This window comes from Lates calcarifer, linkage group LG8 (assembly GCF_001640805.2).
Source record: "Lates calcarifer isolate ASB-BC8 linkage group LG8, TLL_Latcal_v3, whole genome shotgun sequence".
Taxonomy (NCBI): domain Eukaryota; kingdom Metazoa; phylum Chordata; class Actinopteri; family Centropomidae; genus Lates; species Lates calcarifer.
In genome coordinates this window covers 1745067-1759412 of record NC_066840.1, presented here as the reverse complement: position 1 = coordinate 1759412, position 14346 = coordinate 1745067, and the positions used below count along the sequence as shown (strand labels likewise).

General features: G+C 42.1%; 1 protein-coding gene across 1 annotated transcript; it reads left to right on the top strand.

Moving 5' to 3' along the window:
* Positions 1–9178: 9178 nt before the first annotated feature.
* On the top strand, positions 9179–13590 carry slitrk2 (SLIT and NTRK-like family, member 2). Its single transcript, XM_051072144.1, has one exon. The coding sequence runs from the start codon at positions 10036–10038 to the stop codon at positions 12709–12711; it is 2676 nt and encodes an 891-aa protein (XP_050928101.1). The 5' UTR covers positions 9179–10035; the 3' UTR covers positions 12712–13590.
* The last annotated feature ends 756 nt before the right edge of the window (positions 13591–14346 follow it).

Sequence of the window (14346 nt, the reverse complement as noted above, 5' to 3'; positions counted from 1 at the left end):
ATGTTCATGCAGACTGATAAATTGACAGTGAAAAGCCAGAGAGCGCAGCCACCCATCTGCAATGACTCTCAAGGATTAGATTTTCAGTCTGCTCAGAGTGGGAGATTAGAGTTCCCTGTGTACATACAAGGATGCCATTAGTTTGATCTAACAGACAAAGGACTCAGTGTCTTCCTATATGTTTCCTAATGACATCCTCTGTCAGTGCATTTGATGTTTACTATGGTCACTCAGTTCTTTTTTCTCTCCCCTTGTATTTTCACACGTTCATGGCGATGCTCTGGAGGCAACACTGATCTTGCTGAGTCAAACTTCTATAAAAATTAAATATATTTCCTTTCAATAGTCCTGGTTTTGGAAATAGGTTTCCCTATTCATTTTCTTTATAGACATTTAAGGCTTTCATATGAACCAGCCAGCAATGAAATGAATCACCATATAAAGGTATAGACACAAAACGTAAGTCACCCCACATATTCCCTTTCGCTCTGTCAGCTACGATGGTTAAAAGTGTAGTGGTATAAACTGTTATGTGTAATGATATTCATCTCCTCATTTCTAGCTTGTGGCTAGTGTGTGAATACCTGAAACGGGCTATAATCCAAATCAAGCATAGGTTTTAAATAATATTGACTGACTTCTCCAGTTGGTGAAAACTCAGTTATATTTGATGAAATCTGCTGCTACAACAGTTTCCACTCTTCTGGTCTCAGGCTTTCAGCCACAAGAGCATCAGTGAAGAGCAGCTCTCATGTTGGGTGATAAGCCCTGGCCTGCAGTTGGTGTTAGCCTGGCTGGATTGATGGCTGGATGTCATTTTTCTTCAAAGCCTGCCTAGAAAACACAGGAGCAGAAAAATGACAAGAAGCATGGGTGTTCTAATCTGGTTTATAGAAATAAATAAACTCTTAAGTCAACATATTTATTTGATCTCTGTGAAACATATTATCTGCTCCTTAGCAACCACTTCTACAGCTCCCAGGTGTGGATTCTTTGCTCACTACTGAAAAACTGAAAAGAAACTACTTTTTAAAACTAGAGAAAAAATATAATGAAGTCTAGTGTGTTTTTTTCTAAATAAAAATTCTGAGGGTAGACAAAAGATTCTGAAGTGATATCAACTTTGCCAGTTTCCTGTTGGACAGGTAGGCTAACTAACAACAAATGAATCATTTTCAATCAACCTAATAAATTGCAGTCATGGTGTCATGGATGATTAGACTTATATGCATCAGTGTGGTCCTAATCCACTGACATATTGGTCAGTTTTTCTGAAAAGAGAAGAGACTGCAAGGCAAACCCTTACAAAAATCATTTAATGCTCCTTTTATAATCATATCCCCTGTGGCGGAGGGTGATGAGGTGACTCCCTGAGCGTCACATTTCACTTGTAGGGCCACAGAGAGGAAAAAAATCAAACTGTAAGTTATGTACCCAGCAGGTTGAAGTTCTTTTTAAAATTTAAATAAAATAAAAATGAAATGGCTTTTTATTATTAATCAATAACCATAACCATTACATTCATCTAGGAATGTAATGCATTTTATTTAGCTTACTTAGAGAGGAGGTTGTATTTATCTCTAGAAATGTGATGCTAGATAACACATTTCTTTTTTTTTTTTTTTACACTTGTCTGTCTGAATTTATCATTCCATTGTAGGTGCAACCTGAAATCATTCAGAGGACAAAAATAAAACAAAAAAAGCAGTACAACAAGAAGAGTAAAATTATACCAAATAAGATTTCCAAACCCCAAACCCCTAGAGGTTATCATCCCCCATCCCCACATTACTGGCAGGTCCAGGCACGGTTCAGCCAGAACACCTCCTGACCTGGGTAGACCACACAAACTTGGTCTTGCCTTTCAACAATTTGGTCAGGGGTGTGACCTCTGTCAAGAGATTTTTGCAAAAGGCTCTGTAATAACCTGCTAAGAAATGCATCAGTTCCTTTTACTTGGCTGACACGGGACACTGCATAACAGCCCATACCTTTACATCAACTGGACAATCCAGTTCTTGTCCAACCAACCAGCCATTGTGCATCACCGTCACCCTGACAAACTCACACTTAGCCAGGGTTTACAGTTACACCCTAGCTAAACAGCCAAGCAACATGGCAGTTAGCTGAATGCGATCACCCCATGTATAACTTCATCTGTACACATATCTGTGTCAACACACTCTGCATACACAGTATCAGCATATTATTAGTTTTCTACTCACCTGCCTTCAAATCTCTGCCACATCAACTGTACTGATGTACAGTTGTTTAGATAAAGAAAAGAATGGTGAATGAGAAAGAGTATTTGTGATTGTGTGCATATCAAGATACATTTCATTCTTTTAATTTATTGTGACAATAATAATAACTTCAGCTTAATATCACCTACAGTGCAGTTTGAAAGCAAGCCTGTCCAACATGGCTTTTTACAGTGTTGTAAAAGTGAGGAATATGCTTTCTTATCTCAGAGTGCTCTATCAAGCTGAAGTATCACTCAACACAGGGGCTCTTAAACAGTTTTTAGCCTGGGACCAAAACGAAAATTTGATTCTGTCGCCTCAACAGTCAGTCTCATTACAACATATTAGCTCCCTTGTCATTTGGGAGCCCAGCAGAAACTCTAGCTTAGACAGACAATTATTGGATTTATCAAAAGGTGGACCTGTAAGTGAGTAGGAGGTTGCAGTAAATGCATTTGCATTGTGCAGAACTAGGAGTGAGTTTCCACTACCCACAAAAAATACATCTCTAACTCCCTCTCCTCCCCTAACTCTTTGTGTGCATGAAAAACAATCTAACAAAGTTAATCATGTATGAATGGCATGAGCTTATTTAGTCTGATCTATCCGACCATGCACCTTTCTGTTGTCAGTGTAAGGCCTCAGCCCCAAATGGCTCCTTTTGCTCCACAGACAAAGGAAACTACTACACAGCACAGTGAACCTCAGCATGGCGGTTACCCTCATATATCAAAACCATTAAAACAACAATCTCACATTTTGAGAATTCAGGTTTCTCCATATATATATATATATATATACACACACAGACAGAAAGGGCAGGGAAGAGAGGGGGGTGACATGCAGCAAAGGGCCCAGGCTGGATTAAAATGTGGAAACCAGCCTTGGTATGTTGTTCGCACTCGGCCAGGTGAGCTACCAGGTCACCCTGAGAATTCTCCTTTTCCATCTCTGTCTTTTGTAACAGATCAGCCAACTCCCTCACTCCCATTTCTCATCCCATACACTCACTCATTACCTGAGTTTGACCACAAAACCCATCTCTGAGTCCCTCCCTAACACACTCCCACACACAAAGAGGACTTTATACACTGATGGAGTGTTTTTTGAAAGTTGGGGTTGACCTGCTGATCATTGTTTAACCACCAATAATAATAATAATAATAATAACTAACAATAATAATAAATAATTGCACCACTCACCTCATAACAGGTGGAGTGCATCCACACATCGTTGCAAAATATGTAGTGCTACAAGGTTAGGGATGAAGTGACCCATTCCGCAGGGTCCCAAACATCAGTGTTTTCACTAGCATTAATAGTTCCACTGTGCCACAGCTGTAGGCCAGCAGTCTTAAGGAGTGGTCATAGCTGCATTTTAATCAATAATATTCTGGAGCAAAACCAGTTCCTTTTGTTTCAAGTTCTACTTTGACCTTTGTGCCCTTGAACAACAGCAAGCCATTATCACAGTCCTGATCTTACAGGGAGGGAAAGCCAGAGAGTCCAAAATGGTAAAAATTATTGTAACCTACTAGCTGTGTAGCCCTTACCACTTTTTATTTAACTCCTTCTATCAGAGTATATGCTCCACAAAGGAGGCATAGTTTCCAGAGAAGTACGAGAATATGGCAATGGTACAATATGCCTTTTTAATACACTGGATGAATCTGTGGTCCTATGTGCCAGCAGGCTAACAAGCTTGCTAACTGACAGATACTCTGCTTTCTAAGTGAAAGTAAGCAGTATCTTCCATCGCTTGTCTCAGACTTTATGTTGCTGGGAAATAGAATGGCATGACTTGATTCAATATGATCTATCCAAGGTCCACACACCTTTCTGCTATCAGTTTTCACAGCTGCTGGTAGTGCAGTTAAGCTTGTTCAGGTGGAAACAACAACAAAATAACAGCTCCGGAAATCTTTTACTATATTCACACACCCATTCATCTCCAGGGTGACTGAAAAGATAAAGCCCATACCATTTTTGCACAATGCATAGCAAAGGGATTAACTGTGTTCATCACAGAACTTAATAGCTACAATGTCAGCAACTCACATCTGAACAGTTTGCTGTACATTCCCTAACTGACTGGACTTGTGTGTGTTTGGCCTATGTGAGGCAAATGGATGAAATGCATGTGAGCATGGAGATCCACACTGCATGGACAAGAAACAGAATATCAGTTAATGACCTTGTTCCTGTCAGGTGACAGAAGGACAGAAGAAGTAACAGGGTGTCAGTGTAAGAAATATGAGAAGTTGATGGTACAAATATGCCTTTTTATTAAACTGTATGAACTTGTTGTCCTGTTAGCCAGTGGCCTCATGCACTTGCTGACTACTACTTTGCATATCAAAGTTAACAACAGGTTAAACTGTACTTAGCTCCTGCACACTGACTCAGCTGAAAAGAATTCATTTTTCAGAAAATGTGTTTACACATTCATGAGATTTATATCAGCTTAGAAAGGCTAGTATATTATATTCTCCTTTAGCCTCTTCCCTTCACTTCCTCTGTCTCATACAAACACACACATGCTTCAGGTACAGTCATCCTCAGTGGCCTGTGATTGACTTGACAAATGTGCTGTGGAGCGGTGCTCTGACAATATACCCATCTGGCCTCATGTGGAAACCTGCAGGTTTTTCCCTTCAACACACCTCCACCCCATCAATCATCACTGAAATCTGAAGCAGCTCTCACTCTCAATAAAAAATGAATTTAAAAAAGGCTAAATGTCTCTTTCATCATTATGCATCATTCTTTATCATAATCATCGTCACTGTGATATACCTGGAATCATATAGTAATGCTCCTGCAATATACAGTCTGTTCATTTTCTGACAGACTATCACCAGAGCTGGGCTGGTGCTGTCAGACCCTGACAAGGAGAAAATCATCCTCACCTTTGTGTCTTAACGCCTAGCTTCCTGTCACAGCCTCTTGTCAATCCTCAGTCAGGCTGCAGTAAGGCAACTGCAGCGGCTGTGAATGCTGCCTCCAGGAGTCCTCCAAAGATCCCATGTCACGCATATTCTGGCTGTTTTGCAGTAACCTCTACTCTCATAGAGTTGAGTTAAGGTACTTTTTTCACAAATCACAAATCAGGCATGTCATGGTGTTTCTTTACTTTCCATGAGGGGATTTCTTTGGCCATTATACACCATGGCTGAAGGCCATAGGTTGTTTGAGGACTGCTCTTTTCTTCAGACACATATCAAAATGTGAAGATGAGTGAGCAGGATTGTGCAGGAAAACAAAATTTACTTTGTCCAGACACCTTAGCATGTGTGTTTTGGCCATGCCAGTTCTTACTGTGAGCATCTTTTATGTACGCACACACACGCACCGATTGCTTTATTAGGATCTCCATCCTAAGGCTTGGTCTATACTTCTGCATAGGACTGAAACAGAACCTATGCTGTGCACTGACAACTTTGTGAGAAGTTACAAGTGTTTGCTTGTGTGTTTCGTTAGGCAGTTACATCACCTAAACACCCAGTGGGGTTTCTGTGTCACTATGTTGAGTTACTTGATGTACTTCATTTTGGAGGAGGAGCATTAGAAGAGATGTTTTTTACGACCATTGAACAGAGGCAGAGAGGACTTTTCTGTGTTTGTCTGGCCATGTATGTATGAAAGAGATGACATGTATGAGCCAACCAAGTGGACCAAATACAGATGTTGCAGTCTACATCGCTGTGATGTGCAGTTACATTTTTAGAGAAGTGTAGCTCAAGCTATGGCTTAGGCTGTGGTGCAGGTTATGGTGCAGGCTATGGCAGAAGCTACGCTGTACCTGTGTCATACCTATGGCATCAATTCAAGACATTTTAATAGTGATAGTGTAGCTACAGCTCTACAACTGCCCAAAGGTGGCCAAGAAGGGATGAACATGGTCAGCAACAATACTCAGATAGACTATAGCATTCAAATGATTGATTGATTAGTGCTAATGGGCCCACAGCATGCCAGGAAAACCTTCCCACACCACTACACCACCATCAGCTTGGACTGCTGACACAAGGCAGGTTGAGTCCATGAAGTCATGCTGATGATGCCAAATTTGGACTACTCTGCTGTTGTAGCTCATATGCCTCAATATCACTGCACGCCTCAAGTGGCGTGCATTCTGAGATGCTTTTTTGTTCACACCAGCTATGAGGAGGGGTCTGAGTTACTGAGATCACATTTTTCCCATTCTGATGTTTGACATGAACATTAACTAAAGCTCCTAACCTGTATCTGTGTGATTTTATGCACTGTACTGCTGCTGCATTTTTGACTAGTTGGATTATTGCATGAATAAGCAGATGCACAGGTGTAAAGTGCTCAGTGAGTGTGAGAAAAAAAAATGTATGTTTGTTGTTGGGGGGGGAAGGAGGGGGTAATGTTTTATATTTCAGATTCTTCAAAGTAGCCACCTTATGCTTTGATGACAGCTTTGCTCACTCTAGGCATTCTCTCAATCAGATTCATGAGGTAGTCACCTGGAATGGTTTTCCAACAGTCCTGAAGGAGTTCCCAGAGGTGCTGAGCACTTGCTGTCTGCTTTGCCCCACTTTTGATTGTGGAGGCTAGGTCATCTGACACAGCACTCTATCCCTCTCCTTCTTGGTCAAAAAGCCCTTACATAGCCTGGTGTGTTTGGGGTCATTGTCCTCTTGACAAAAACAAATGATCCCACTATGTGAAAACCAGATGGGATGGCATGTTGCTGCAGAATGCTGTGGTAGCCATGCTGGTTAAGTGTGCCTTGAATTTTAAATAAATCACCAACAGTGTCATCAGCAAAGCCCCCTCACAATATCACACCTCCTCCGACATGATTCATGGTGGGAACCACCCATGCAGAAACCATCACCTTTTCTGCGTCTCGCAACGACATGGCAGGTGGAACCAAAAATCAACAATTTGGACTCATCAGACCAAAGTACAGATTTCCACTGGTCTAATGTCCATTCCTTGTGTTTCTTGGCACAAGCAATTCTTGTTCTTCCTCAGTAGTGGCTTCTTTGCACCAATCTGACCATGAAGGCTGATTCACACAGTCTCCTCTGAACAGCTGATGTTGACATATGTATGCTAATTGAACTCTGTGAAACATTTATGTTGGCTCTAATCTAAAAGTGATTTCTGAGGTTGTAACTCTAATGAACTTATCTTCTGCAGCAGAGGTAACTCTTGGTCTTCCTTTCCTGAGGGCGGTCCTCATGAAAGCCAGTTTCATCATGGCCTTTGATGGTTTTTGCGACTGTCCTTGAGGTTACATTCAAAGTTCTTGAAAATTTCCAGAGTGACTAACCTTCACGTCTTAAAGTAATGATGGACTATTGTTTATCTTTACTCAGTTGAGTGGTTCTTGACATAATATGGATTAGAGCAGTAGTCAAATGTACAAATTTACTCGACTATTTACCGTATACAACTGTGTACCAACCCTGCCTCTGCACAACACAACTGATGGTCTCGAACACATTAAGAAGGCAAGGAATTCCACAAATTAATTCTCAACAAGGCACACCTGTTGACTGAAAACCATTCCAGGTGACTACCTCATGAATCTGACTGAGAGAATGCCAAGAGTGTGCAAAGCTGTCAAAAGGTGTCTACTTTGCAGAATCTAAAATATAAAACATATTCTGGTTTGTTTAACACCTTTTTGTTAACTACATAGTTCCCGATGTGTTCCTTCATAGTTTTGATGTCTTCAGTTTTAATCTATAATGTAGAGAGTAATAAAAATAAAGAAAAACCATTGAATGATGTGTCCAAACTTTTGACTGTATGTGCTTTATTATATTATACATATATACAGTAAAACACATGTATATGATAAATATAAATCTATTATCTATCTATGATGTTTCTATTTTGTATGTATTATCATATATATCACTGTTCCACTTTGCTCAGGAATATGAAGAAACTGCTCTATTATTTAAAACCTTCTTTTGAGTGTCACTCTCTATTTGGTAATAATGACATGTCTGTAAGCTGACATGATAAGTCTGTGTGAATGAATGTGTGAAAGACAAAGACAAGAAAATATGGGAAATAGTGAGGGACACTGGAATCCTGAGAAGAGGCCTTTTCTGCCTCCTAGTGGAATCATGGTTAAAAAAAAAAAAAAAAGAAAAAAAAAAAAACTCCTTATAAACTGACTGCCAGGGAGGCAGCCGTAGGTTTTATGAAGCCGTATCACTGTAGCATTACATTTGCATGTTAATGTCACATCCCCGCTGTGCAGGTATATAGATTAATTGCATCATTATTTACTGTTGTAGCAGATGCTTATCTAGAGGCTGTTATGCTGTTATGCAAAGTGGCTCCCTGTTAGGCATCAGGGTTTATAGTTAAGTCATTGTTTGTATAACGAACCTAAGGAATACTCTGAAATACACTTTAAATAGTTAAAATGAACATTTTACAAATATAAAAGTTGTAATGTAATGTTACTGCTTCTAGTTTCAAGGCTGATTTTTGATGTTTTTCTTCTGGAAGATTGTTTTTTCTTATTCTGAAATCAGATGGATTGTTGCTTTAGGAACAGAAACAATAATAATGGTAATATGGTTGAGTTAACAAAATGTTATAGTTGCATTGAAAAAAAGAAGAAAAAAAAAACTACAAAAAAAAAAAAAAAACTAAAAAATTTTCAGAGGTAGATTTTTCACTTTCTGATGAACTGCTGAAACTGATCATTTTACAGGGTAGTACTTTTAAGACCGTGTGTCTTTGTGTTTGTGTGTGTGTGTATGTGTTTGTGTGTTCATGTTGACTATGTCGGTGACGTAACGGCCCCTAGGCTCCTCTCTTTCTCTCTCTCTCTCTCTCTCTTCCCCCCTCTTTCTCAGTCACACACACATATACTCTCTCACACACACACACGCACACACACACACACACACAAACGCAGTCGGACAGCAGCAGCAGACGCTCAGTGGTGCTCTCAGTGTGCGGAGCGGAGGAGGAGGACCGACGGCACAGTAGCATGCCTATGTAGTTATGCCTCAGCTCCGGGGATATATATCTCATTTCGCTCGTTCTCTCTCACCGCGCTCCTTTTTTCTCCTTTTTTCTCCCATCGAGTTGACTTTTACCTCTCCCCTCTCTCTCGGGGAGGGCTATACGGAAAGCTAGCTGTGCGTCATGGTGCGTCTTTGCGCATTATTTCTGGATCTTTAAAAAGAGTTTTTCCCCTCCTTTTGCCTGGACAAAAATGAAGCGCTTTTCCAGTGTGGATAAGAAGAGAGGGCGCGTTTGGCAGCCAGTGTCTCTCTCTGAATATTTGGCTGCAGCTGCTGGTGATCTGCATGAAGCAGCTGAATAAATCGGCGCTCTCTATAAGGAAAACAGGGGTTGCAGTAAACGGCTTTTTCTCCCCCCGATTTTTCTCTGCCTTTGACAATGTGCCAAGTCCATCCAACACACAGGATCCCGGTGATTTGCTGTGCTTTTTTTCTTTTCAAGGAGTGAACATTTGGGAACGGATTTCGGATTTTTTGGATTCAAAGTGAAGGTCAATGGAGAGATTTGCGCAACTCCGGTGCGTCACGGTCCCATTTTAACACCAAATAACGGTGGTGCGCCTGTTTTCTGCGCGCCCGTGTGTTTGTGTTTGTGTGAGTGTGTGTTTGTGTGTGTGTGAGGGCGCCTCTACCTCCTTCCCCCCCTCTCTCCACTGTGAGAACTCACTCCCTGATTTTTTTTTTTCTCTCCACCCAAGGCTCGTGCTGCAAAGTTAAATGCTGGATCTATATTTCAGCGACCATTTCTGGCTGTAAAAATGCTGAGCGGCGTCCTCTTGCTAAGCGTCCTCACGGTCACCAGCCTGTCGCCGTCCGAAACGGAGAGCCGCAAAACTTCAGCCTCCAAAGATATCTGCAAGACCCGCTGCGCCTGCGAGGAGCGAGAGAATATACTGAACATCAACTGTGAGAATAAAGGATTTACCACCGTCAGCCAGTTCCAAGCGCCCCCGAATAAAATCTCCCAGCTTTTTCTAAATGGAAACTTCCTGTCACGGCTCAGCGCCAATGAGTTTGTCAATTATGTTAATGTCACCTCACTGCATCTGGGGAATAACGGCTTGCAGGAGATCCGAACGGGCGCATTTAACGGGCTCCGCTTCCTGAAGCGGCTCCACTTGAACAATAACAACCTGGAGGTGATAAAAGAGGACACCTTTGCAGGACTGGAGAGTTTGGAGTACTTACAGGCAGACTATAATTATATCAGCGCAATAGAGCCGGGTGCTTTCAGTAAGCTGAATAAACTCAAAGTGTTGATCCTTAATGATAACCTGCTGTTGTCTTTGCCTCCTAATATTTTCCGCTTCGTGCTCCTCACCCACTTGGATTTACGTGGCAACCGGCTCAAGATGCTGCCGTTTGCTGGGGTTCTGGAGCACATAGGCGGCATCATGGAGATCCAGCTGGAAGAGAACCCATGGAACTGCACCTGCGATCTGATTCCTCTCAAATCCTGGTTAGACACTATCTCTGTCTTTGTGGGGGACATAGTGTGTGAGACGCCGTTCAGATTGCACGGCAAAGACATCACCCAGCTCATCAAACAGGATCTGTGCCCGCGCAGGAATGCTGGTGAGCGTGTTCACCCCCCCTCTGACTCTCATTTTCAAGGAGCCCTGCCCCCGACCTACCACCCTGGAATGATCACCCCCACTCGTGCCCCGAAAGCTTCCCGCCCACCCAAAATGCGCTACAGGCCCACCCCTCGCATCACAAAGGACAAACATGTCTTTGGGCCCATAATGGTTTACCAGACGCGTTCCCCCGTGCCCATGTTGTGTCCCAGTGTGTGCGTGTGCACATCACAAAACCCTGACAGCGGATTGAACATCAATTGCCAAGAGAGGAAGTTGCATAACATCAGTGAGCTGAACCCCAAGCCATCCTATCCAAAGAAACTCCACCTGACCGGTAACTACTTGCAAATAATTCACAGAACCGATCTGACTGAGTACAGCTCACTGGAGCTGCTCCATCTAGGAAATAACAGGATAGCAGTGATTCAGGAGGGTGCTTTTGAGAATCTAACAAACCTCAGACGGCTCTATCTTAATGGGAATTACATTGAATCACTTTCTCAATCACTTTTCGCTGGTCTGCAGTCACTCCAGTATCTGTATTTGGAATATAACATCATCAAGGACATTTTACCGCAGACATTTAATGCTTTGCACAACCTGCAGCTGCTGTTTCTGAACAACAACCTATTAAGATCGCTTCCTGACAATGTTTTTGGGGGAACCATGCTAACAAGACTTAACCTGCGGAATAATCATTTCTCCTACCTTCCAGTCAAAGGTGTTCTAGACCAGCTTTCAGCATTTATCCAGATCGACTTGCAGGAGAACCCCTGGGACTGCACCTGTGACATCGTGGCTCTCAAAAACTGGATGGAGCTGTCCAGTACCAGCGTGGTGGTTAACGAAATCACTTGCGATTCGCCCTCTAAGCATGCAGGTCGTCTGCTGCGTTCACTTCGCAACGAGGCCATCTGCCCTGAGCCTAGTGAGGTGCCCCCACCGCAACACGCCCCCCCTACAAAAACACCTACATTAATAAGCCCTGGCACTGAAGCCACCACCCCTTCTTCTTCTTCTTCTTCCTCTTCTTCTTCTTTTAGCTCTGTCAGCCCCACTGAGTCCAGGCTCCACACTCCTGAGTTACACCCTGAGGTCCCGCTTTCAGTCCTGATTCTTGGGCTCCTTGTTGTTTTCATCCTCTCCGTCTGCTTTGGCGCAGGCCTCTTTGTTTTTGTCCTGAAACGGCGCAAAGGGGTGGAACACGTGCCCACAGGCGCCAACAACTTAGATCTCAACTCTTTCCAAGTGCAATATGGTTCCTACACTCCTGAACCAACCCAAGACAAAACTTCTGAAAGTCACGTGTACAACTACATCCCCCCACCTGTGGGCTCCATGTGCCAAAATCCAATTTACATGCAGAAGGATGGAGAGCAGGTGGCTTATTACCGCAACCTGAAGGAGCTCAGCTTTGGGCCTCTGGATACTAAGAAGGATGACGTCCTCACCCGCAGCCCAGGGGCCTACACTATCAGCACAGTGGATTTTATGGATAAATCACCAACATCATGTGGTTTGACCACCCCAGAGCCCCCTGAGATGCTGTATCAAAACTTAGGGGAGAGGCCCAACAAAGAGCTTCCCGCAGCTGCTCCTTTCAATTACAACTTTTGCACTTTACCTAAGAGACCTTGCATCGTGCCCCCCTACGAGGCTGCTACAGCCCGAAGGCATTTCACCAACCAGGACAGGTTGAACAAAACTGTGCTGTATGGGACCCCCAGGAAATACTACGGGGCCGAACACCCTTCCAGAAACAATGAGCATCCACTCCTGCTCCCTGGGAAGCTAAAAACAGAACCAGACTACCTGGAGGTTCTGGAGAAACAGACTGCGATGAGCCAACTGTAAAATAGTGACAATGTCCCCCCCCCAGGTTCTGTGCAGCATTCATAATAATCACGCAGTTACTGTAATAATAGCCCTCTCTATATATCTATCTTATCTATCTTATGTGTTCAATCCTACATGATTGACTGGAAGCGAACCGAAGCCTTTGATGATCTTTTTTCTCTCTTCCTTTTCTTCTCTTTTTTTCTTTTCTCAAGATGTATAAAAGGAATATAAGAAGTATATTATTATGCAGTTCTATTTTTTCTCCTGGAAGGTATAAATTATTTCTTCTTTTTGAAAAATGAAATTCTAAAAGACTTTGATGACGGCAGGTATATAATGGGCAGGACTGTGTAGAAATACGGCTTTGTGCTTTTCATAAAACTGTATTTTATTTTCCCTGTGAAAAACAGAAAAAGTATGAAACAATTATTCTTTGTAGAAGAGGAAATGCTACAGATTGACATTCCTGTACATACTTGGCACACACAGATAAATGGTGAGTGTTTAACCATAAAAGAAAACCTTTTCAAAATCCAACAAGCGGCAAAATCTTACTATATTACTCCAGAAAGTGCCTTTGCACTCAACTATTTTATCAACAATGCTCTCTGCAAAATGGAAATATTCCTTTTTTCTGAAAGTGCTGTATTTTAAAGAATCAAATCTTTATGTAAAATAGAAGTCTTATTTGTCCGTTTAAAAGGGAAAAAAAGAAAAAAAATGAACTTGAGACTGAGTGTGAAATGATATATGAGTTCTTGACAGGGAGAATCATGTTATTTTGCTTTCGATATGAAGTGTCTTTGGAGATGTACAACATTGTATGGCTATAGGGGAGCAATACAGCGCGGCAAAATTGCGCCATTAAATTTTCACTGAAGCACTTTGTCAAGATCCCAAGCTTGAGGTAAATTTTGTTTAGACTGTGCATGATTATATTTGGATGCTGTGGTGCCGTGGACTGCTCTAATGTATGTGTGTGTGTTTGTGTGTGTGTGTGATGGGAGCCAGAGAAAATGAAAACAGAGCTTATTCTCAGCTCCCTCTTCTCTCCAGTGAAACGTGATGGGTCCCCTAATGATTGATGAAGTGGGTTGTGTGTTTGCTCCCTTTGTGCTGAGTGATAGCTGTGGTTCTCTCCTTTCTTCAACCTGACACATGATTGCAAGGTTTTCTCCAAATTCCTACTCCTTCCTCTGAAAATCTCCTCTCCATCCATCCTGATGATGCACAACAGTAATGTTTAATGTGGAGGATCAATTATTTATTTATTTATTTTTCTTTTTTTTCCAGCTGGGACAAGTGTTTGTCAGAATATCACTGAGGGGAGTGGGGAAGTGATAGTATTGTCTAAAAATATCCAGTTTGTCTCCAGGAGACATTCACGGATTGGGAGATGTGGTATTTTATACAACTGCTGTTTATTGGATATTGCAATTTTACAGGAAATAGGAAATGACATTAGTGTAGCAATTAACAGCAGTGGAAACCCTCCTTGTGGATAAGCAGTGAACAAGAATGTGTCTGTGCTGAAAATGGAAGGTAGTCTGCAGTATAGAGAGCACTGACCCTGCCTGAAACCATCTCTCAAGACACACAACATTCCCCCGCATCCTGCCATTCAAAAATGACATCAGTTATGTGGATTGA

What these genes read in the sequence shown, in the direction of transcription:
- slitrk2 (XM_051072144.1), top strand. Translation starts at nt 10,036, where the DNA reads ATGCTGAGCGGCGTCCTCTTGCTAAGCGTCCTCACGGTCACCAGCCTG.